General features: G+C 38.2%; 1 protein-coding gene across 11 annotated transcripts in view; it reads left to right on the forward strand.

Annotated features, from left to right (window-relative positions):
* The window catches only part of AFF1 (ALF transcription elongation factor 1), a 201,481-nt gene that overhangs the window by 116,055 nt on the left and 59,484 nt on the right, over window positions 1–25,942 (forward strand). For 10 of the 11 annotated variants that reach the window (XM_012437714.2, XM_012437709.2, XM_012437711.2 and 7 more), the window contains one exon: window positions 25,619–25,663. In XM_012437714.2, the coding sequence (XP_012293137.1) occupies window positions 25,619–25,663 (45 nt within the window). The remainder of the gene's footprint in view (window positions 1–25,618; window positions 25,664–25,942) is intronic. The other variant, XM_012437712.2, reaches the window with a different exon arrangement.

Below are 25,942 nucleotides of genomic sequence, written 5' to 3' on the forward strand. Positions count from 1 at the left end.
TTAGTTTGGCCTGTAGGATTGCTTGTCTTTCTTTCTCTCTACCACCTTCCCACATTTTTAGCCAGTATTTACAAACTGGAGAAATTAGGAGAAAAATCAGATTGTTGGCTGAGTAGAGGCTACCACCTTTAATTTCTGGAACCTGGCAATCCTTTAATTTTATTTTTATTAAAAATTTTCTTTTTAGAGACAGAGTCTTACTCTGTCACCCAGGCTGGAGAGCAGTGGCATGATCACAGCTCACTTCAGCCTTGAACTCCTGGGCTCAAGCGATGCTCCCACTTTAGCCTCCTGAGTAGTTAGGACTGTAGGCACACACTATGCTTAGCTGATTTATTTTTATTTTTTAAAGAGACAAGGTAGGTCTTCCTGTGTTGCCCACGCTGAACCTGGCATTCTTTTGAAGAAACACTTTAAACTCTGAAGGAAACATTTTAAGTAATATAGACACAATATTTTTGAAAAGCTCTTAAATTGCTAAAAAAAAAAAAAAAAAAAAAAAAGTAAGTAAGTTACTGCAACGAATAGAATTACTTATAGTAGCCCAAGAGGAAAGCATAAAATTGAACTGGAAGAACTTTTTGGGTGGTATTAATTGGAATTGTTTTTTCTTTGTGCTTTTCACTTGCTATTCCTTACTGAAAATGCCAGAAGTACATTTGGTACCAGGAAAAGAAATTCCTGTTCCTCCTTGTTTTCACACTTGAGATGTTTGTGGATGGTTATTGGATCTCCCCTGAGTCTCTCCAGTTGTGCCTTTGCCAAGATAGAGACATTCAACTCTTTCGAATCTTCCCAGACTGCATGTGCTCTCCCAGGCTCTCACATAGCCGCCTGGGTCATTTTAGCTCTTCTCTAGATTAATAGTGTTTTATTTTGAGCCAACTGATAATCTTCAGGGACAGAAAACCAGATATTCCAAGGGAAATCTTGTTGATGACTAAGTTAACGGTTTTGATTTTGGCTGTTTTGGTGGGGGTGACCAACACTCATGAGATATTTAAACAGGATTCCTGCTAGAGAGGAGCCTGGTTCATGTTAACATAATAAGTTTATTTTTTGGTCTTGTATTTCTTCTCTCCAGTTGCCAAGAGCAATTTGAAAATCATTATTTTCCAAGGTTAACCTTGGATGTTCACATTTTCCAAGAACTCTATAAGCAGCTATTTTTACATTGATTTTGTTCCTTTCTTTAATTGTTGAAATCACTAGAGTGATGGTTTTTCCCACAGAGGTCTAGGGTCCACACAAACTATTAGTTTTTCCCTTGAACTTCATTTCATTCCCTGTTTAAATTTGGCCTACTTTCTCTCTGTATTTTTTTTTTTTTCCTAACCCTGTGGTAATTTGTCAAGCCCATTCTAATCTTCTTAATCCCTTTGGCTGAAGGGTTTTGAGGTTTAGTGTTTTAATCTAGAGGCCTCGGTATTTAAGTAATTAGAGGTCCTATTTCTAGCCCTGTCCTTTAGATAAATCACCTTAGGTTTTTTTAAATTCCAATTTACAAATAATAGAACTCTGAAAACTTGTATTGGACAGGAATTTGGAGCTTTGAATTGAACTGCATGAATTAAGAAAGGAAGGCATTCTATGTATATTTCTTCCAGTCATTTTTACAACCCCACACTTTATGGATTCTCCTTTTCCTTAGAGCTCAATTTTTAAAATACTCTACCCCAAAGCAAATATTTGCTGTTGCATTTTAGAAAAATTTAAAAAAGAATTCTATGGTATAATTAGAATTTCTTATGTTACGTCCAACATTTTTTCATGCTTGAGAACATGAGAACTTGTGAAAAAATTTTTTCCTATTATCAAATAATCTGAGCATTCTTACAAAATGTTTTTTAAAAACAAATTTCTGTTTCTTCATCATAGGATTTATATTTTTACATTCTTTTCGATCAGCAAATATTTGAACACCCATTAGATATGAAAAGGGAGCTAATAGGAAAGAAAGACACATGTACAGTAAATTTATTATGACATAGCGTAAAAATGCAAAGTGTAATCAGTATGAACAAGGTAATATGGAACTACTCATGCAATGCTGGCATAGTCCCCTTGTTTATTATAGAAAACTGTTCTAAATGCTTTATGTGTGCTAACTCATTTCATCTTCACAATGATCTCATGTGGTAGGTACACTGTTACCATCCTGTTTTACTGAGAGATTTAGAGGAGAGATTTTATGGAGAGATTGGTTGTCCAAGCTTCCTGAGGCTTTCACCAGTGGATCTGAAATCTAGACCCAAGTAGTCTGGCTCCAGAGTCCACAGCCTTAACCACAACACCTACATTATATTGCCTTTCAAAAGTGGAAGCTGTAGATTTTAAGAGCTGACTTTTGAAGCACTTTGCACTCTGGTGAAAGGTACATCAGGCTAAAGGCTTAGGAAGAGAAAAGACAGAAGCAAGACATGGAGGGGAGTCTAATAGTGGTGGGGCCTGTGGCTCCAGAGATTGGGCATAGGCAGAGGAGAGCAGTGGGGAGATGGGCCTGGTGGCAAGATAGGGCCAGCTTTTGAAGTTCTTTACTTACTTATTGAGTAATTTAGACAAGAACAAGAACCATTAATAAGGAGAAATACTTTGGCTTCATGGCAAGCAGTACAGCCTGAGCTTATAATTCTGTGAGACTTTGGCAAGGAACCTAACCTTACTGTGTTATCAGTTTATTCATCTGTAAAGTGGGTCTAATAGACTGAGATAATCTGTATGAATTGCCTAGGACAGTGCCTTGTACATAGTAAGCGTTCCGTACTCTTGCTATGAAACTCTTGGTAGTGGTGGAAGTGATTAGAGTAGAAATTTGAACTGAGCCTTAAGGAAAAGGTAGAATTTGGACAGAGAGTTACCAAATGGGGAATTAGTGATGTTGGGGAGTTAGGAAGACTCTGAACATATTATTTATTGAAACATACTTTAGAAATGAAGTTGGAATCAGATCAAGTGGACCATTAATTCCCAGTTAAGAGTTCTAAGTGAACAAAGCCCCTAAGATTTGATTTTAAAGTATTAAAAATAAGTAAACAAATGAAAAGCCCATGGAAAGAAAGCATTTCCTTAGGGGCTATCAAGCTTTTAAGAACGGATTTGCCATAGTGTTAAACCCCCCACCACTTTTGCCCCCCATCCCTGACAGATGGCTTAGGAGCAATGTGAGCTGACTCCTCAACAGCAGCATTCCCACGGCTTGGCAATCTCTGGTGTAAACAGTTCACTTTATAAAAATGTATGTACTCTAAAATCTTATAGTGCCCTTCCCCTTTTAATTTCCAAAGCACGTATTTGTTTCTCTCTGGATTATCACAGTAACCTTGGGAGTTAAGCATGGCAGTGGGCAGGACTCAGCATTTTACATGCTGGGAACTGAGTCGCTAAGTTTAATCACTTAAGCTGGTAAATGGCAGAGATGAAGACATGAAACCTGGACCCTCACTTCTAGTTCCAGCGCTCCATCTGCCACAAAACATGATTTCTGTGGAGTAATGAGGGCTTATGTGCACTTTTATTTAAGGTGTACTGTTTTTCCACATGGCCTTGCTTTCATGTTGGCATCTGATGAGTCATGCAGATATAAGATGGCACGGGTGATTCAAATGAGAGGATGAGTAAAACTCAGTTTTAGTCTTCATGGCCATGTGGCTTGCTCTGAGACCTTTAACTTTGCTTCCTCCTTTTCAGAGAAGGAAGCACCAGGTATGAATTCTCTCCATTCTTTCTGCCTACAGTGCCACCCTGCCCCCAAATCATAGCAGCCGCTATTTGTCTCTTTCAGTTTAGTCTCACAGAAGGTGGTGTTCTCAACTCTCCCACCATCGACCTTTGGTTACCTTAAACCTTTTCCCTATCATTCGGCTCTTTCCTGATAGTCTATAGTTACATCTAGGCCTCTCCCAACTTAAAGAGGAAAACAAACCCTTCTTCACTCTTGTGTCTTCTCTAATTACTACTTTCTTGTTCCCTTCACAGTGAAAGCTCTGGAGACACAAGTAGGTAAACACTCTGTGTGCTTCCTCTCCTCCCCTCCCCTCTGCTTATAACCCATTGCAGCCTACTCTGTGCCTTCATGCCACTGCCTCTGCTGGCAGGAGCCACTAGTGGACTGTAATGGATGAATTCGAGGAATGCTTTTTCAGGCCTTATCCTACTTGACGTCTCTGTAGCATTTGACACTTGACCACGACCACCTTAAACACTCCTATCCTGTTGTCTGGGTTTTCTCGTACTGTTTTGCACGTGCCTTTATCTCCTTTGGAGGCTGCTGTTCCAATCCCTTCCCCAGGGCTCTGTCTTCAACCATCTTTTCTCATTCTGCAGCCTTTCCCTGGTGACCTCATTTGCATTTAAGATTCAACTGCTGATGCTTACAAACACCAAATTGATTTTCTAGCCTAAAACTCTAAAATGTACTCTAAGATCTAGGTCCTCTTACCCACCTGCCCACTGGGCTTTTCTAGTAAGTGTTGCACAGGCATCTTGAATTGAACCTGTCTAAAATGGATTTTTTTGTGCCCCATCTCCCTGTATCACGTCACACACAGAATACTCTCCTTCGTCCTGGTCACCAGTCTCAGTTCCTTTCTGTCATGTACTCCACTGTTTTGAAAGCAGCTTGATCCTATGAATATTACTTTGTAAATATTCATAGTGAGCTTCCCCTTTTCTCTGTCCCTCATTTAGTACGGATTTTATCATCTTTCTAGAACTGTTACAACTTCTTTCTAACCTGTCATCTTGCTGCTTTCCTACTCTTCAGGCTACCACATTATTTCACGTGAGTGATTTGATTAAGTGAAAATCAGATCAAGTCATATTTGTTCAAGATCCTTCAGTACCTCTCAATTGCCTTCAGGATAAAAAGCCAAATATCTCCATTTGCCTTCTTGTCTCCTACGTGTTTCTACAGCCTTGAGTTCTGGCCCTGCTGCTGGTACTGCCTCATTCCACACTGCAGCCCCTCAGACCCTTTAGAGATGACTTTCTGCTGTGCACTGCACTGGTCAGGCCTCCTGAGTTTCAGCACTTCTCTCTTGGTATCATCCTGCCTTTTTTTTTTTTTTTCCAGGTGGTAAATATTTTGAGGGCAGAAGTCAATTGTGTCTCATATGCTTGTTTGTCCTTTGTGTTCAGCACAGGTGAGCACTGGGGCCAAATGGGAACTTTGCTGCACTGTGCTCAGCTTGAGGATTTCTTACCTAATTCACTCTGCTCTGGAGTCTGAAAGATAATCTCTTAAATGCATGGCTGAACAGAGTGGGTAAAGGATTGTGGGACTGAATTTCCTATTCAGGACACTTGACTGGGAAGCAGGCACGACAATGTTCAACAGTTTTTTTTTTTTTTGAGAAATCATTTCACCATTTTCTACCTAAGTGTTAAATAATTTTTGGCGTTCCTACATTGAAAATAAATAGCCTAATCCATTCAGTAGGAATTCTTAGTTGAGTTCCAGCCTTATAATTCCTGTATTTTTCAGTAGTGAGCCTAGAGATTAGATTGTTTCATATGCCATAAAAGTTGGAAATTTTATGCATCTGTCTCATATACAGGTCCTTTCTTTTGTATTAAATAAGTCACCAGATTTCATTTAGCATGTGTTTGTATTACTTCTTATAAGTAATGTGTATAATAAAGTTGCTGTTAATCTAGAAACAGATTCTCAATCTTAAATATTTTGCCATTGAAGAAATTATCTTTTTGGGAATGAGTCAGCCACATGGGTGGGGCATGTACTCTTCTACACAACAACAGTATCATGAACTGGTATTTTAGTAACTTAAGAATTATTGGGCTGGGCGCAGTGGTTCATGCCTTTAATCCCAGCACTTTGGGAGGCTGAGGTGGGTGGATCACCTAGGTTAGGAGTTTGAGACCAGCCTGGCCAACATGTTGAAACCCTATCTCTACTAAAAATACAAAAATTAGCTGGGCGTGGTGGCATGCACCTATAATCCCAGCTACTCAGGGGGCTGAGGCAGGAGAATCGCTTGAACCCGGGAGGCAGAGGTTGCAGTGAGCCGAGATCGCACCACTGCACTCCAGCCTGGGTGAGGAGTGAGATTAGGTCTTAAAAAAAGAAAGGTTGGGCATGGTGGCTCATGCCTGTAATCCCAGCACTTTGGGAGGCCAAGGTGGACAGATCACGAGGTCAAGAGATCGAGACATCCTGGCCAACATGGTGAAACCCTGTCTCTACTAAAAATAAAAAAATTAGCTGGGGGTGGTGGCACGTGGCTATAGTTCCAACTACTCAGGAGACTGAGGTAGGATAATTGCTTGCACCCGGGAGGCAGAGGTTGCAGTGAGCTGAGATTACACCACTGCACTGCAGCCTGGCAACAGAGTGTGAAACTCTATCTCAAAAAGAATTATTGACCCTGAAAATTCCTGACTAGCAACCTGGGCTTAATTTTCTAGTAAGATTAATGGTCTTGCAGTAAAGGATAGAACAGGTACCAAGGCCTTTTATCTCCCTTATATTCTCTCGAGACTCTAGTGAACTAGTTGCTAAGACAAGGGAAAACACTGCTGTGTTGTTCTGAACCTAATTGAGTCTTTTATTATGTTATGACTCACCTATAGGTCAGATTTATTTCATTCAAGCCATGTAAAATAACTACACTGTGGTTTGTTTTGCTTACTCGGTTCACGTTTCTAGTGATCTGTCAGGCCGTATATGCCCATCTGCTAAAGATGGCTTTGGCAGGAGCTTGTGCAGCAGAGAGGAGACCACAGCAGTAAAGGGAAGAGGCTGCCTCATTCCACGTCCCCTCCAGGCTGAGGACCTGCTCAGGATTTCTGTAAGGAAACTGAAGATATCCGTGCTATATATACTATATAAAATTGGGCCATGTTTGGCACAAAAGGAGATTCTTCACTTAAAAATGAATACATCTCTCAATCTCTTACTCTCTCGTTCCCCCACTTGTGAGAGAAGGAAGGATTAAAACCAACACTGGGGTATTGTTGCCCACGTAGCATCAGAGTCTTGACTGGTATATTTATTTAGTTGCCAACATCTAAAAAATTAGTACCTTCACATTGAAATCTGGATTCTATTTATTGTGTTAAAAAAGGGAAGAATTGGCAACATAGTACTTGCATTCTTACAGCAAAACCTCCATTAGGCAGGGTTTGTGTGCTGTCTTGCCCCAGACCTCACTAGGCCCTTCACCTGCTTGATCCCTGTGTTGGTGTTCTTTTTCTGTGAATTAAAGTATTTCTCTATCCATACCTTTATACCTCATTTTGAGCAGACCCAGGACGTGAGAATCCAGACACTCAAAGGACCTATCTTTTCAGTAAGGTAATATCGTCATGAAATATCCTTAAAAAGATGTGATTGATTTTTCAAACTTTTAAAAGGAATTAGGTGAAGTAGAATCAACTTTGCTTTTTTTGACCCTCTATCCAAACATAGAGATGTTTTTCTGTAAGTCTTTAAATGTATGATTCAGGCATTCATTCATTCATATTTTAGTTAAAGAAAACAAAATAGTAACAAGGTTAGCCTAATTAACATTTTTCTTTTTAGATGGCTGTTCCCAAAACTGTGGAACATGGATTCTTATCCTCCTTGTCACCAAGTAGAATTAGTTTTCCTGTATGTGTAACGAGGAAATGGATAATTATCTTAGTCTGTTCATGCTGCCATAACAAAATACCTTAGACTGGGTAATTTATAAATAATAGACATTTGTTTCTCACAGTTCTAGAGATTGGGAAGTCTTAAGATCAAGGCGCTAACAGATTCAGTGTCTGATTAAGGACTTGCTTTCTGTCTCCAAGGTGGTGCATCTTGCTGCATCCTCGTGTGACAGAAGAGATGGAAGAGACTTGCTCCCTCAACCCACTTACATAGGCACTAATCCCATCCTTGAGGGCAGAGAGCCCTCGTGATCTAAGCACCTCCCAGTAGCCCTGCCTCTTAATACCATCACCTTGGGATTCAAGTTCCAACATAGGAACTTTGGAGAGACATAGATTCAGACCACAGCAGTGGTTATTGATATGTTTTCTTTTTTCAAAGAAGTTTGAATTATAGCACTTAAATACTGCTGCTGTTTACAATACCGAGTCCAGTAGCATATCTTTTAATACCTTTTATTTTCAATTACTTATTTTTATAGCCAGTAATAGGAAGCTTGTTTTAAACATTCATCAGCAAATAAAAGTTTCTTTCTTTTGATTTTAGCAATATTAATCCTTTAGTTAGAAAATTCATGTTTTCTTCAGGGTACAGGAGGGTACTTATTTATAACTAGTGGGGGATAAGTATATAATAGAACAATGTTCTTCATTGAATGCTAAAGACTGGATGTTGTTGGAAGGAAGGGAGATACACTTTAAGGTGTTTTTTTTTTGTAATAATTAGATGAGGCTTTTAGGCATTATATATAGGTAGTGGTTAAGAGCATGGATTTGGGATTAAGGAAGACTTGGGTTTGAATCTTGTTTTTACCTTCTCATAGCTGTTATAAAACAGGCAAATTACTTAACCTGTACAAGCCTCAATTTCTTTTCTGTAAAATAGCAATGATAGACACTTCCTCCTAAGGAGACTGTCAGGTTTAAGTAAGAAAATGTATATGAAACTTCTTTATCAGTGTCTGATATATAGTAAGTATATAATAGCTACTGTATGTGCATCATAATTATAGTAATTTTAACATTGTCTAAATGTGTAAGTATAGTAGATTCATCTCTTTACCTTGGCTTAGAATCTGAAATTGTGGAAATTTTAATAGTTTTGAATATTATGGCATTAAGAAAATATGAGTGGGAAATAATGTTTCTAATGGACAGAGCTATGGAGTTAGTATGCATAAGTTCATTTTAGTTCACATTTAAATGGGACAGTATTTCCTGAGCCACAGGGCTGTTGTGAGAATTAAACAGGATATGTTTGCCTAACATGTAGTACACTGTGAGATCTACCACCTTTTCCTTGACATGTTGTAACAGTAAAAGAAAATTTATGCTGTAGGAAAATTGTATATTATCCATCTCTCAGCCCTGGAACTCTTCACAGGGGAAGGTTTTTTTGTTCCTTCTTCTTGTCTAATAAATGACTTGACTTGAGGGGTATCTTGGAGGCATTCTCAGCCCAACCCTGAAGGTTTATCAGCACTTTGCTGGTGGATAGCACCTCAGCCCCTGCCCTGGCTCCTTTCATCCTCATCCCCTAGAACCAGGATCCCAGCCTTTACAAATTAAGGTGTTTCTCCCACATTAATTAATTCAGAATTTATTAGAAACATACAGCACACACAAAGGTCAAGTACATGATGGCTTCTTCAGAGCTGAAGAGACTGCGGCTGTTTACGATTATATCAGAGGAGGAGGTGCAATCAAAGATTATACTATACAATTATTAAAAGTTACAGAATTTATTACTATTCCTTTATCATTCCCTTTCCTCTTTCAGAGGACGTTTTCACAGAGATTCATGAAATAAAAGTTTTGTTTGGTTGATGACAGAAGTGGGAAACCTTAATAGAATGGAAGAAAAGAAAGACCAAGGCTTTTGTGTCATGGTAAGATGGTAAAACAATAAAAATAATGTCTGCATTTTATTGAGGACATACTCTGTGTGTACAGGCACTGTGTCTAAGCCGTTTCCATGCAGCGAGCTTAATAGTTGGAGAATCTTGCTCATAAGCACCTACCCTGCACAGCCAGAACCACTTTGGATAACTTGGACAAACATCTCCTGAGATTTTTTGAGAATTCTCCTTTGCAAAGTCTGCTTAAGTTGCTCCCCTAAACTGCAATACAGTGTAACTTCACAAGAATTGCTTTATGTATCCTGTAAGTGGTGAGTGATAGACTACAATGAGAAGTGGATTCTAGGGTGTTGGATTCACATTTGTGGCTAACCAAGATTACAGAGTCGTGCATGTTATGGAATTTCAGGGGCATTGCTAAATGCACAGAGTGAAGGGCCTTGTTGGATGTGTTTTTAGTGGCAATAAATTTCACCCAGTCTTTTCTGCTGCTTTAAGTTTTCAGGTAGAGACTTGAGAGCAAAAAAGTCAGCTTACCCTTTGTATTTGGAACTCAGTTCCTGTAGAATTTCTTTGAAAACATGTGTTTCTAATATGTCAGAATTGGTTTAGCTTAAGCTAAAAAGAAAATTATAGCCTGATTTGTTTAAAGGAACAAAAATGTCTTCATGCCAAAGTTTGGATGCACAGAGCATGATTTGATGCTTAGTAGACTTTTATGCTTTTTATTACTCAGATTTTTATTTCTCTATCAATGTGCTAGATAAAAAGTAAACTTATAGGTAGAACTAGAATACTGCCCATAAAAGTTTTGTTTTTTGTATAGTTTATATGTAAAACTACACATTATGACCTACTTTAATATTAACAAGTAACCTCAGTAAAATACTAAAGTGACTGTGTTGTGGGATAATTACAAAAATAAACTTAGGAAACTTAGGATCATTTGTTTTGAAATCCATAATGCTGGAATTACTGAATTTTTCCCTCCAGAGTTTTAAAATTCCATTGCCAGTGGAGTGGGGGGTATGTGTATGTGTGTATTATATTTTTGTTCCTGAGGTTGGGCTATAATGTAAGCAAAAAAATTGTCCCCCTGCCCACTCCATGGATAAATTGCCTTTATATCTTGTCTTACTAATGATATGCATTTACACATAATGCCTTGTGATAGAATTAATTCTAAAGGAAATTGTTAATTAGATGAGATTTTTCAGACACTGCTTACTAGGCAGGGTTTAATAGGAACTCCCACTGGTGGCCTAACTATTTTGCTTGTGTGCTATCAGCTGCCTTAAATCCCATAGATTTTTCTATCAGCCTTGAAAGCAAAGGTTAAACTATTTTTGGTTCTTCACATCCCTGGTTTTGCAGAGAGATGGGAGGTGTGGAGGCATTGCCCATTTCATAAAGCTGCATGTTTTTAAACTATGCACATGGTGCTTTGCACGAGTCAAAACTGCCAAAGGGACAGATGTTGCCAATTTCAAATGTACAGGGGGAAGGCAAATATTGCTAAGCAACGGTGTACTTGAGAGAGCATTTTTAGGAGCAGAGCCAGGGGAGTTATGCCTGGGAGCACTCACTGCTTCTTATGGCTCAGTACAAGGGAAGAGATTCAAAGTTCTTTTCTGTGAGGGCCGCCATTGCAGCCACTAGCACTAGCACAGGAGACAGTGACCTAGTGGCACCGATTAGGACTGGCAAGGAGATGTATGAAAACAGGAAAGCTTTTTTGCCATGTGGGAAGGCAGTAAGACATGTTCACAGAGGTGAGTGCCCCGCAGTGTACAGCTGCCCCGCAGTAAGTATGCAGCAGCTGGAGGTTCAGGTGGGGAGGATGGAGGGTAGGGAAGTAAGTGAGAGGTGAGGCCACAAGAGAAAACTGATGTGTCTTGTTTCTCTTCCTCCTTCTCTTCTTTTCTTTTGCCCCCCGAGTTAGGGGCTAACATGGAAGAAGAGAAGGATCAAAATGACCTCTGTGGTTTAGTGCATGACCTTATAAACAAGGTAAATAAGTTTTCCAGCCACAGGTATTCTGCCCCTCCTGTGACCCCTCCCTTTGTATAAACTTGATTGGTAATAGACAGGTGGCTTGGTGCGGCCTTTTTTTTTTTTTTTTTTTTTTTCTTGGTTACCACTAGAGACTTGGAATACCTCTTGAGATTTGCATGGTTGTTAGTTTAGATTATGGATTCATTCTCTCCCTCCCTTTTCTTGTGTCCCCACCTCCTCCTTTCTCTTCTGTCTCTCTCTATCCCTCCCTCTCTCCCTCTCCCCTTCTCTTTCCCTCTTCTCTTCCTCACTCCCTCTCTTCTCTCTTCCTTGCTTTCTCCTTCCTCTCTTTCCTCTCCTCTTTTCTTCTCCTTTTTCTCTCCTCTCTTTCCCTTTCCTCCCTCTTTCTCCTCCCTCCGTCTCCTATCACCTCTCCCTCCCTCCCCTTCCCCTTCTCCCCCATTCCTCTTTTCCTTTGCTTTCTGTGTTCCCCCATCCCCTATTTTATTCTACTGAAATAATGATGAGAGTGACAGTAGGAAAGTGTAATATTAGAGTTTTATATCTGGATAAAATCACAGCATATTTTTGGCAATATATTTGAAAGAAATTCAAAACAAACATTAAATAAGCTATTCCTTATTACTCAGGATTTCTCCTTCCTTCCTTCCTTCCTTCCTTCCTTCCTTTCTTTTTTCTTTTCTTTGATTTTTCTTTTTCTTTTCTTCCTTTCTTTTCAGATGGAGTCTCGCTCTGTTGCCCAGGCTGAAGTGCAGTGGTGGGAATCTCAGCTCACTGCAACCTCTGCCTCATGGCTTCAAGCAATTCTCCTTCCTCAGCCTCCTGAGTAGCTGGGATTACAGGCATGCACCAGCACGCCCGGCTAATTTTTGTATTTTTAGTAGAGACTGGGTTTCACCATATTGGCCAGGCTGGTCTTGAACTCCTGACCTCATTCATGATCTACCTGCCTCAGCCACCCAAAGTGCTGGGATTACAGATGTGAGCCACCCTGCCTGGCCTTTTCTTCATCTTTCAAACTCTGGACTTGAATTTCTGGATCACTCGGCAGATGTTTATGGCTTTTTAAAAATCTTCCTGAAGTAAAGCTAAAAACTGAAAATATTGGCAGCTTAAAAGCCTAAATATATATATATATGTGTATGCATTTATACATGTGTGTGCACACTCCATCCAAGATTGTATTTGTTGTTTCTTACAAGAAACTTAGAATTTAAGTCAAATTTAAAAGATGGTGGGAGCTCCTACCCAAGTTTTAACGTACAAACAGTGTTAATTTTCACGAGTCTAGAAAAATTTCAAAATAATATTCCTTCAATACAGGCAGGTATACTAGAAAAAATTCAATGTATTTCTAGCTTTATGGTTCTCATTAGTTTATTCAGCATAGTTTGTGATCTGTCTATATCTTGTAGGGGTGTAAATTTATGTGATGAAAAACTAATAGAAGAGTATGATAGTATTTTTTTTTCCTCTCAGGAGACAGGAATTGTTAGCTATAGTGAGTCCGCTAAAGTCAACTCCAAGACTACTGAGAAACTGACCAAGAAACAATGAGAAAGGAAGAAGAACCCCAAATTATTAGTATAATTTTTTCTTTGATTGATTTGAATATAGGCCAGTTATACCTTTTTGGCCGTTTTTAGTAAGAACTGTGTTATAAAATGAGTTGGAGGACCCGTTACCATAGAAGGCAGTAGTTTTCTGGTGACTTTTAAGTTCCCCACCAGTCTTTTTTTTTTTAATACAGGGTTCTAGGTGAGTGTAGGAAAAAAACTGGTATATTTTATTCCACAAGAAGCTTTTGGTAAATTATTTATTAAGGAAACAACTGTTGGACATTGAGATGGCTTTTAAAGATTTCCCTAGAAGAGATAATAAAAAAGATAAAACAGATCTGCCCAGGGGCCTGTCTTCAGTCATTTCAGGTACATTTACTGTGATATTCATGCCCGTGCAGCCTGGTAGACAGCATTGCTGTGGCTGTGCAAATAACACTGATATTTTTATGGAGGATACTGCTGTATGCCAGTTAAAGAAATTCAAGTTGAAAGACCTTTAAATTTTTTTTTAATAATACATTTCCTTTCTCACCTCCAAGCCGTCAGCATGATTATGATGCCAGGAAAGCAGTGCCGTGGCTCCAGGAGCATTCTTCCATGGGCTGTGTGCCAGGTGGATGAAGTAGTCAGGAGGGCCACAATGGATTGATGTACAACTGAGATATCATTTACTTGTGCTGGTGTGACCCTCCCATTTTCTAAAGGCAGTTTCTAAAGGCAGTTGCATTTGTTGTTACTATTAGAACAGTATTTTCTATATGATTTCTTATCTATTGCATAGATTCTGTATTCTTTATAGAAAAGTATGGAGGGAAGGGGAAGAAACAGGAAAGATAGTGAATGCAAGAATATTGGGGGTTGTGATGAATGTGATTGAGTTACACTGTGCCTCAAAACACTGAAAAGGTTGGAGTTTAGAGTCAAGAGCTCTTGATTAAAGTCCAAAGGGAACCTTTTAAACTTCCTGCTTGTGTGTGTGTGTGTGTGTGTCAGTGTGTCGGTGTGTCGGTGTGTTGGTGTGTGAAGTCAGAGGCAGATGATGAGAGAAATAAATTGAGATGGAGAGAAAATAATATGAATGCTTAAAAGGTTTTAAATTCAGAAGGTATTAAGAGTACATTTATTTTTTAAACAGTTTTCTCCTTGGCACTTAAGTACCTACTTAAAATAAATTCAAGAATAACTTTTATATATCTACTCTGCCCTTTGTATTTATTTATTTTTTATTTTTTATTTTTTTGAGATAGAGTTTTGCTGTATTGCTCAGGCTGGAGTGCAGTGGCATGATCTCAGCTCACTGCAACCTCCGCCTCCTAGGTTCAGCGATTCTCCTGCTTCAGCCTCCCAAGTAGCTGAAGATTACAGGCTTGTGCCACCATGCCCAGCTAATTTTTTGTATTTTTAGTAGAGGTGGGGTTTCACTATGTTGGCCAGGCTGGTCACAAACTCCTGACCTCAAGTGATCTGCCTGCCCTTGGCCTTTCAAAGTGCTGGGATTACAGACGTGAGCCACCGCGCCCAACCCCTTGTGTTAATTTAAAAAAAAGAAATACTGGCATTTGTCGCAGAAAGTCTTATTTCTAAACTTTTGTATTAAATATATTTTCACTTTCACCAGTTCACTAAATCAGTGTATCAGATGAGTCTTGCTGGAAGTCTGATGTAGTTTGTCTATAGTTTTAGACCAAATTTGTATACAAAGTTAATGCAGAAAAAGATTATGTCTGTCTAAGATTCAGTGGGATTAGGAAGCCTTAAAAAAAAAAAAAGACTGAATCTGTTTATTGATAGGTTATAGAAAAACAAAATAATTCCTTAAATTTTGGTACTTTTTGATAGGCTTAAATAAATAATGTATAACTGTTCATAAAGCTCTGATATTAAGTGAATTGTACATTCCCAGGATGATAGTGAGTCCTTTTTCTAGACCCTAGTAATTAACCTGATTGCTCGTTACTCAGAATTAAAGCCAAAAAAAAGCGGGGGGTTGAGGGATTTCCTTGTTCAGAATTAAGATGTAAAGGGCAAGGTCATCTTTATTTGCCTTCTCTCTTTTGTGTTTGTTGTAGTGTCAGTAATTCCCAGGGTGTTTGGGGCTCAGATTGTTTCCTCAGAGTATATATGCCTCTAGCCTACCACTTCAATAATTTTCTTTCCTTTTTCTCCCCCTCTGGGTTCTGGGTTTTTTTGTTTGTTTTTGAATAATCGATGCCAGGAGACAGAAAACCAACACCTACTCCAGAAGAGGCTGTTGAGATTACTGCTGGAATAAACCCAGGATAAAATCTTTATGTCCTTTCAGACAAAGCATGGATTAAATGGCTTATCTGACTCATATGACTTCAGTTTCTTTCAACCTCATCCAGAAACTGATACAAAGTTATTTTTTCTTCTTCTTTTTTTCTGGTGCTTCTATAATCTTAGCTTATGTTCAGCTGTAAAAAAAAATAAATGTCCAGGCAGGCACTCTATGCAGCATAGAATTAAACATGCTTCCTGAACATTGTTTGCATTTAAATTTGATAGAGAGCAGAAATACAGGTTTATTTATCTATAAATCCTGTCATGGTTGACAAAGTAATTTAGTAGTATTTTGACTCAGAGCGATTCGTTAATACGATTTGAGAGACAGAATGCTCGTGCGTGTGCGTGTGCGCATGTGTGTATGTTGTGTGTAGGACTGGATGGGGGGATGCAGAGCAGGAGCATTTACAGGACACCACCATGCTACAGTTTCACACCCTTCCTGCAGTGATAGATTTTAACTGAAAGGCTACTCTTACTTTGCAAATTGATGGTCCCACTGAAAAAAAAAAAATTAAATTTCTCCAAAAACTGCTCTGAGGTTTTAGTGAGCACAATTGGTTGTGGAAGGGGAAATAGATCATATAGTTTAGGCCATTTAAAGGACTTGTCAGTTGATTATTGCTGGAATGGAACCAGTGTCTAGACTTGTTCTTTGTGATGCCTTTTTTTTTTCTTTTCCTTTTTTTTTTTTTTTTTTTGAAGCAGTGCCTTTTAGCCATTCTTACTTAATCATTCATGGCTGCTGTGACCACAATGGGCTTCATGGGGCCTCATGTGATCTTTCCTCAAAGGCACAGTGTTTTAAAGTCTTAGACTATTGGGGATTCTGATTCGCCTTATTACACGGTGAATGGTAATGGTTCACAGTCAATAGTTAGGAAGTTGGTGAATAACTGAGATTAGACATTTACTGTCAAACGGTGTTAAGTTTTTTACATTTGTTTTTCATTCAGGTACTTTATCGTTAAGTGAATTTAAACCTATCCCAGCACACCCCACTTCTTTTAACTTTTGCACCGTTAGTTGACATATTGTTATAATATGTACTGAAAACATTTCTGCAAATATGCTGTTTCATGCAACTATACAGAAGCCTTGCAAACATATTAAAAGTTATATATGATCTCAGGATATATAATGGTAACAAAATCAGTAAAACCAGCACTGTTACTACTTCTCTCATTATTTGCATATTCTTATCAAGTGAGTGTTTACAATTATATATGTAGACAACAACTACTCATTGTTTTCATTTTTATTTAAACTGTGTCTCAAGAACTGGAATCCTTGGTTTCATAATTAAAAGAGGCCCTCTTTGTAGAGATCAAAACAAAATTTCCAGAATGTTTTAAGCTCAGTTAATACAGATTGAACCTTTACAAATTTTTTATGCTTTAGAAAAATATCTTTATGACACTAGTTATGCAAATAACCTCACTAGTATAATCAAAATGACCAACTGGAAAGAAACAATAATTTTTCTAATTATTCATATTGATCTTTAAAGAACTGCTATTTTAAAATACTTCTTCCTATTATGTTTTATAAGTTTCAGTGATGTTCTAGGATTTAGTGACTATTTTTTTTTAGCTTGTTTTTGCCTTAGTTGATGAAAGATAAGAAGGTAATATAGTTTGCTTATAAAAGAGCAATTTACTCAAAGGTAAATTTAAAAAAATTTTATATATAACTATGTGTATATATATTCACATATATATGTACACATATATACATACATATTTGATATATATTATATATATCTCCTATCTATAGGATATATTAGGCTCTCATTTATTAAATTAACTGGAGTGCTAGCACATCTCTAACATGATCTTCCAGCACATCTCTAACATGATCTTTATCCTGGAGTATTATTTCTTCATCTTCTATCTCAAAGAGCCATACATCCTTCTTTTATCCTACCCAAATTTTATATGATGTTATTGTCTTATCTGAAACTTTACATTCTGAGAAATTTATGTCCCCAAACTGCATTTAGGCAACTATTCCTATAGGTGAAAATATCTGATTAGGTGGTGGTTATTGATGGATTATAGTCACAAGATAATCCTTTTTAAAATTTGAAGACTTTTACATCTTAAAAATATCACTGTTCTGTGAAGTTGTCCGGAGTTTTACCAATATGCGCCAATATGTATTGTTTCCCAGGAAAGAGATTGAGAATTCACCATAAAATGACTCTACAATTACTTTTCGGTTATCTTATGTATCTGAATTTCATTTGAGATGCCATGAGATTGAGTCTATTCATTTCGTAAATATTAATTGTGTATCAGTGTGAGTCTAGAATTATGCTAAGGCCTTGTGAGGGATACAGAGATTAATGAACCCTAGTTCCTGCCTGTGGGAAGCCAGTCTGGAGGAGACAGACTAGAACACTAAGGGTTACAATCCAGAGTTGAATGTGGTTGGAGAGTCAAGGGAGGGAAGACTTCTAGAAGAGGGCAGCCCGTGGTTGTGACATCCCTGTGATGCACTACCCCCTTTTTTCTAGGTTCTCCCAATAGGAGTAGAATTCCTTGCTTGTTCATAATAAATTTTTGTTGGGAGATAACTGTAGGTGACCTAGAGATTCCTCATTATTTTTAAATGATCTTTTTAAATCCACTTCATTTCTCCTCTTTCTGAAAAATCTATTTAGAGAACTATAGAGATTTCTGCACTTAGCCTAATTTGTATTAGCCTTCACATGTGGCAGGCAGTTTGACATTAAAAAGAGTCATTCAGGAAACGTGAGAGTAATTTTTTTGCTACGTATTAGAGCTTATCACTTTTAAGGAACTATCCAAAACCTTTCCATTATTTAAAGATGTCTGGGATGAGATGAAGGGCGGCCGATAATTTTTAAAGGAGGATTTAACAGTTAAAGTTGGTTTTGAAACTCAATGTAATAACACTTTATTTTTAGGAAAGCTGTTTGGAGCACCTTATTCCTTGTTTTGTAATCCATCATTCCTTCTTTCATATTAACAATCTTTAACATGGCTGCTTTTTGTTTTTGTTTTCTTTGTTTTAATTTGGACTGTAATTGTGCTCATACATCTGTCCAGGGATTTAAAAAATGTTTATCCTGAAATTCTGGGTGTACAGATAGACGGGTGGTTGCCCATAGGGCATGATGCTTTTGAAAATAGCATTACTGTTGGTCCCTTTATACGTTTTCCAGCAATGTAGGCACACCCAGGCAGTATGAGCATGTTCTTGGAACAGGCTTAGCTATTCATGTAATTTACTATGTATCCATAGAACACAATTAATTTTATGTCAAACCATGTTCAGCCAGGCCTTTTGGTCTCCTCCTCTAATCTGTCTCTTAGAAATGATGATTATGGTGTCCTCATATAAATGGATGTATTTATTTGTATGGAACTAGTTTTAACATGCATGATCTTATTTCTTCATCAAAATAACCCTATAAGTTTTTGTTCGTCTCAAGTATGTCTTCTCACTATTTAAGTATGACTGATTAACGAAAAGGAGATCAAGAATTAAAAAAATGCTTCTCTTTCAATAACTTTCTAGTCTAGTTTGGGAAATGTGTGATTTTAGCAAGTGAACACTGGGCCAGCCCTTCAGAGCAAGTCCTATGGCAACTCGAGGTCTAGTAGGGAAGGCTGACTGGAAATCTGTTGTGTTTTTTACAAAAATTTGATGTGGTCTGTATTACGTGGGATGTGCCCAGAGCACCAAGGTGTAAGCTGGGGACAAGTTAACATAGGTGTATGTTTGGAGTAAGGTAAGTTACATAGTAGAGGAAGGCTAATAGAAAATTTAGCTGTACTTTGAGAATAGGATTTCTATTTATTTCAATCTAATATTTGTATTTGTATTTATGAATAGGTAATAGGTCAGAATTTAAAAGGTTAAAAAAAGGATATATATTGAAAATCTTTTCCCCTACTCCTTCCCCCAGCCTCCATTCCCCAGCCTTCTTTTCTAGAAGTAATTGATGTTAGGAATTTCTTGTGTATTATTCCCAGTAGCATTTTATGCATAATAAACAACTCCATATACATGTTTTCTTCTCATTAATACTTTTTTTCATTTATGGAAATGCTAGCATATAATGCATCTTGTATTTTTATTCTTCTTAACAGTGTATCTTGGAGGTAATTCCAAATCAGTGCACAAAGGCCGTCCTCATTCTTTGTCTTAGTTGCATAGCATTTATTTATTTGTAGGTGGTGGGTACCATCGTTTTCTTAGCCAGTTAGTTACCTGTAGATAGACATTTAGATTGTTTCCAACAATCTGCAAACTAGGGTGAAGCGAATAACTTTGTATATATATGTATGTTTTTTGTACATGTAGGAAACAGTGCTAGAGGTCAGAGTACTGTCTGTGTAATTAGAATTTGCTGGCTAGTCCCATGTTAATGTCTCTAAAGGTTGTAGCACTTAACCCTCCTACAAGCCACAGGATTCAAGCGCCTGCTTCCCCACATCTATCTCATAGATGCAGTATCGTTAATCCAGTCTGGTACGTTAAAAGTAGTTTCTCAGTAGTTTTAATGTTTCCAGGTTAAAAAAAAACAATGCAAAACAATTATCTTTCTGTCTCTTGTATGTTTGTTTCCATGTAGTTTGTTAATTTAAGATACTGCTTTATAATTCAGACAGACTACATCTTCTAAGTGTCCAACGCCATAAGAGAAACTTACTTTCAAATTCTGAGTTCTGGGACTGAAAACGTACCAGCCGGTGTTTATGGGTTGCCTCTGTGTGGCGGGCACCCTGTCATGCAGCGAGGATTCTGGCCCTGACTTCCACAGAATATGTAATCTAGAGGGAGTAGAGAGGATACAATAACAAAGTATGAACAGCTATGGAAGCATCTGCAAGAGAACCTGGACAGTTTTGGGAGTAAGGGAGCATGAGGGGATGTTTTCCAAAAGATGTGTTTCATCTGCAACCTGAAGGCCCGGGAGTAATTATCCCAGGCACAGATGGAAGAGGGAAGAGGGGAAGAGAGCTCCAGATTGGGGCAAAAGTATCAGTTACCAGTTAATGAATGGAGGGTATATGAACAGCAAATAGATAGTAATCCAAAAGGTGGTGACACATTGAAGAAAAATAGCTGGGACATTTATTTTACTCTCTTAAAAACTAGACTTTGGATAGATAACCTATTGGGATTTTTAAAAAAGCTGTCACGCTGTTAAAGAATGCCTTGATAATGTTGGCATCACCTGTTATTCTATGTATGAGTGCCTTTTGATGCTTTTTAAAGTGTGATGTTTTCATGTTTGACCTCCATACCAAACCCGAGAAGTGGTTAGGCTGGATAATACTATACCTTATCACAATGAGGAAATAGTCCCAAAGAGGATGAATCTTATCCAAGATTCAGCGCCAGTCTTCAGCAGAGCCAGATCTAGAATCCAGGATCTCTTGGCTTCCCTCATCAGCATGCTGCCTTTGTGCTCTCTGTATTTCCTGGTTAGTGATAACTAAGCCTTTTTGAGAATAGCATTGTTATAAAAATGCTGCTCTGTTGAAACTTGAGAGACTTAAAACACAATATTGCAAGAGCCTCTCTGTCTCAGTAGCGTGTTTCTTCAGCCAGCTCTTTTTAGCTTATTAAAACAAACTGTGTCATACTTAGAAGACATTCACTCACATATTTTATTTTATCAGTGCATTTCCTTACAATTACACAATGTCATTCCAGGAGGAGTGAGAAATCAGGCCACAGCCAGCATTGCTGCCTTTTCTGGTCTGAAGCACTGGTAGTAGGAAGAGGCAGTTAAATGTGAATACCAAAATGCTTCTTTGTAGAAACAAAGGAAAAACATAGCTCTTTAAAAAATGTTTAAGGTTATGCATAGGACAACTGGAATCACACAGCTACCTAAAATGCTAGTGTATTTGTTTCCTGCAGCAATGTTGAAGTTTTTGGAAAACCACTATAACGGTATTCCGAGCCAGCTCAGCTGCTTCAGAGCTTTTATGTGTCCTTGGATAGGCAACTTAATTTCTCTAGAATTCAGTTTCCTCATTTTATTTTAAAAATTATTTTATTTTTAAATCCCTCATCATAGACCTACCTAAAATGCTAGTATATTTGTTTCCTGCAGCAATGTTGAAGTTTTTGGAAAACCACTATAACGGTATTCTGAGCCAGCTCAGTGGCTTCAGAGCTTTTGTGTGTCCTTGGATAGGCAACTTAATTTCTCTAGAATTCAGTTTCCTCATTTTATTTTAAAAATTATTTTATTTTAAAATCCCTCATCATGGACTCCAAAGTCATGTCTCCTCATTTTAAAAACTATTATAATACCTACCACAAAGGTTGATGTGAGTATTAAATAGAGCTTTATACAGAATTCCCTCAGGCATTTTAAAGTTTCTGTAATAGGTATGTATCTTACAGTTGATGGGTACATTTAGTGTAGGTCCCCCCACCTCCCATGCTAATAATGGTGTATCTTACAATCGATGGTATCAAATTGAGGTAATAATAACCTGTAAAAAGTTTAATGCAATGTGAAGTATAATACGCATTCAATAAGTAGCTGCTATCATTTTAAAAAATTTGAATATGGCTCCTGTGTTAAGGCCATATCCCAGGAGGAAAGTGTGATCTCTACTGGGAGGTTGTTCTACATATAGGAAGTCAGATGTGTGAGGAGGCTGTAGGTAGGCCGAAGAGGAGAGCTCATATCCTCTAGGAACCTATTAATAGATATTGAGGGTAGGAGAAGGCAAGGAGCTTTGTGGTCACATTAAAGTCGGTATCTATACCATTGAGGAAAGAGCTAGCCAGAGAAGGACTTAAAAACTAGATTTTCTTGATTCATGCAACTATCATAGAAATGTTTATTGTTGCTTTTTATCATTTCATGTTCTTTAAGGAAGTCTTACATTGAATGCCTTCAGCCTTATCTCAGCTGTGGTTTAGAGAGAGCTGGTCAGAACCAATTGTTTATTGTTTGGCTCTGGTGTTAAAGGGAGAGCCTGGCTCCTTTTGGTAGGAGTAGCAGTATTTGGCTGGAGACCCTATTGGGAAAGTGAATTTTAGGACAGGGGTTAGGAGCCAGATGCAGTGTCACACACCTATAGTTCCAACTACACTCTGAAGGCTGAGGTAGGAGAATGGTTTGAGCCCAGGCCAGCCTGGGCACCATAGCAGGACCCCATCTCTAAAAAACAAAAGAAAGAGATCAGGGGCTTAGGATGTAATGGTTTGTTCAACTGCTCCTCCCCTTTTGGAAAACTTCCTTCCAGTGATGCTTGAACGTGCCAAGTTGCACTTTATGAGACAAGGCAGCCTGTCCTTATAGCTCGTTCCCTGCAAACAAATCTGAAAGATCTATCTCTAGTTAAAGTGTCTCTAATTTGGATGGAGAGAAGAGTGAAGATGTGAATCTCAGGTAGATGGAACATAAAATGAGCTCATACTGTGCAAACTTTTTAGTAGCCTCTCTTTTAAATATAGGTTTACAATGTGTTTTGGTATACACAAAAGTATTTAGGGATAAAGGGACATTAACTCTCTAACTTAAACAGTTCAAAATGTACGTGGGTGGAAGAAAAAAATATAAAGCAAATATAAAGTGCTAACATTTGGGAAATCTGGGTAAAATGTATGTGGGAAGTCCGCTTACTGGTTTTTATAGTTTTTCTCTTAAGTAGGAAATTATATTTAAAGAAAAAGTTAAAAGTGTATATCTTGAACATCTTTCCATGCAAACACCTGTTTATGTTATTGAACCTGCATAACATACCATTATATGGATGCACTGTGAAGGTAGCTAGGCTCCTGCTGTTTGGCATTTGCTCATTTCCAATTATTTGCCAGTGGACACAGTGCTTTGTGGAGATCCCTAAATATGATATGCCCTCATATATTGGAATGAAATCCCTGTTCCCCTTTGAAACACCTTCACTCCCATAATGGATTTGCCAGGAAAATTAACAGTATTATTAACCAACTAATGCTTGAATCTAAGACCTTATTTAGAATTTTAAATGGGTTAAGTGGTGACTACTTATTAGTATCTGGATAAGGTAAATGTTGCTAATCTAAAATAAGCTCTCAGAATTTCTTCAGTCTTAGTTCATCCCATATAACAAAACTCTTTTGAAAAAATGAGTATTTCGGTGACATGAAACATCTTGGCAAGTGTCAACTGCTTGAGTAATTAGGAAGATCAGAAAAAAGCAGTCTCTTGAAAGGTGTGGCTTTTTGAACTCGTTGTGTTGGAAACAATGGACAAATCTCTTTTGCCTTCATTTCAAATGTGCTGCACTATTTTTATTGGTTGCCAAATATGTTGACTGGATTTCTAGTCTCATTCCAGCAACCCGTAGGATGAGGGGAAAATATTTTCCAGACTCAGCATAGTCATGTGCTTGTTCTATTGATTCACCTTCAAATTTTAATTGTTATTTTTTCTAATGGTGCGTGTAAAAAATTGAAACCATAGAACACAATTACATTTTGCCCTCAGGTAAAAACAGCATGTATTTCTGTATCTTACATTTGGGCTAAAATAGAGCACAAATGTTTGGTCCAGTTTTTAGGTGTTTCTTTTTTTTTTTTTTTTTTTTTTTTTTTTGAGACGGAGTTTCGCTCTTGTTACCCAGGCTGGAGTGCAATGGCGCGATCTCGGCTCACTGCAACCTCCGCCTCCTGGGTTCAGGCAATTCTCCTGCCTCAGCCTCCTGAGTAGCTGGGATTACAGGCACGCGCCACCATGCCCAGCTAATTTTTTTTTGTATTAGTAGAGACGGGGTTTCACCATGTTGACCAGGATGGTCTCGATCTCTTGACCTCGTGATCCACCCGCCTCGGCCTCCCAAAGTGCTGGGATTACAGGTGTGAGCCACTGCGCCCGGCCTACATCTGAATTTTGACATGTCCATTAGATTCAATTACAGGATGGTGTGAATGTTCGTATGCTCTATTCTTTCCTTTTCCTTCTTCCATAGAGTGAATTGGAATGAGGGAAATGGTAGATTAATAAATCCTAGATTGCAAATTAGCAACCAGTGCTATATTAAATTACACTTAAGTTAGAGCCAAGAACAGGAAAAAATCCCTTGCCAACTGTTCTCTAGCTGCAAGGTAGGTATTGTATTAAATGGACCAAAAAGAGCAGAGCTTTATGCATAGCAGTGGCAATAATGGGAAAGTCATATGTTGTATAGTACTTGCTGTACTGTGCCCATGGTGCCTGGCTCATGAATTGACACAGAGCAAGTTGCTGTTCCATTGAAAACCTTATGTCTCCAGTTCAGAAAAAGTATTGATTTTAATTTAACTTTGCCCACTTTCTCTGCTCTTAAAAATATGTAAATTGTAAAATGTCACTCCCTAGGCACTGTCTGGTGGTGATACCAGCAGCCGCAATAATCATTATTTGTTTAGCTAGGTTTAAGGAAGAGGTAGAAATAGTGGATCTTTCCACTATTTAAGATAATTAATCTCTCCTCCCCTTACAGTCTTTCTCTGGGAAAATTTTGTGTGCATGTGTGTATGTATGCATAAGGTGAAATGCTGACTTTAGAGATATTTTTAACTTTAAAATGAATATTGGCAGGCTAGAATGTTTATAAATAATAGGCTATCCTTGATTGGATTTAGGACGCCTTACTTTGGGCCAGTAACCTGTTCAGATGATCATCGTCTTTGTCTTCATTTAATGTGGCCAGTAGGTTAGCTGTTACTATGAGGTAGCTGACTGTGACACCTATTCTAATCTCATTTTGTACATTTGTTATTCCCTAGGTTTACTAATATACTAATTTTCATTAATAAAGAGCTTTTCCATTAGAAACTTCTGACCTGAGGGTCAACAGTTAGTCTGCCATTATCTCCATCATTACGATGTTTCCTCACAAGATTAAGTTAGATTAATCTCCCTGGTCTTATTTCATCCAAATGTAAAGTTGTTGTTATATATATGCAGCCAGAGTGATCTTGGCTCACTGCAACCTCCACCTCCCTGGCTCAAGCGATCCTCCTGAGTAGCTGAGGTCACAGACGTGTACCCCTTGCATGACTAATTTTTGTATTGCTTTTGGTAGAAATGGGGTTTCACCATGTTGCCCAGGCTTCAAATGTAAAGTTCTTAATACTTAGCTAGTAGAAGGTAAGCCTTGAGATGAGTATTGCTGCATTAATGAAATCATCTACCAATACCATCACTCTTGACTCTTGTTTACTAACCTTTTGTTTTTTGCTTTTCACTTTCAGCAGACCTACTCCAATGAAGTCCATTGTGTTGAAGAGATTCTAAAGGTGAGTTCACTTCTACTTGTTTCTCATTTGAAGCAATGCTTAAGTAGGCAGGGGTATATCCATTTACTTTCACTTTAAAGAACAGTTGCCATTGGCTGGGCGTGGTGCCTCATGCCTACAATCTTAGCACTTCCGGAGGCCAAGGCTGGCAGATTGCTTGAGCTCAGGAGTCACGACCAGCCTGGGCAACATGGCAAAATCCCGTATCTACTAAAAAAATTAAAAAAATTAGCCGGACATGGTGGCGCGTGCCTGTAGTCTCAGTTATTTGGGAGGCTG

The sequence above is a fragment of the Aotus nancymaae genome, unplaced genomic scaffold, assembly GCF_030222135.1.
Source record: "Aotus nancymaae isolate 86718 unplaced genomic scaffold, 86718_ANA_hifiasm-v0.15.2.pri h1tg000006l, whole genome shotgun sequence".
NCBI lineage: Eukaryota > Metazoa > Chordata > Mammalia > Primates > Aotidae > Aotus > Aotus nancymaae.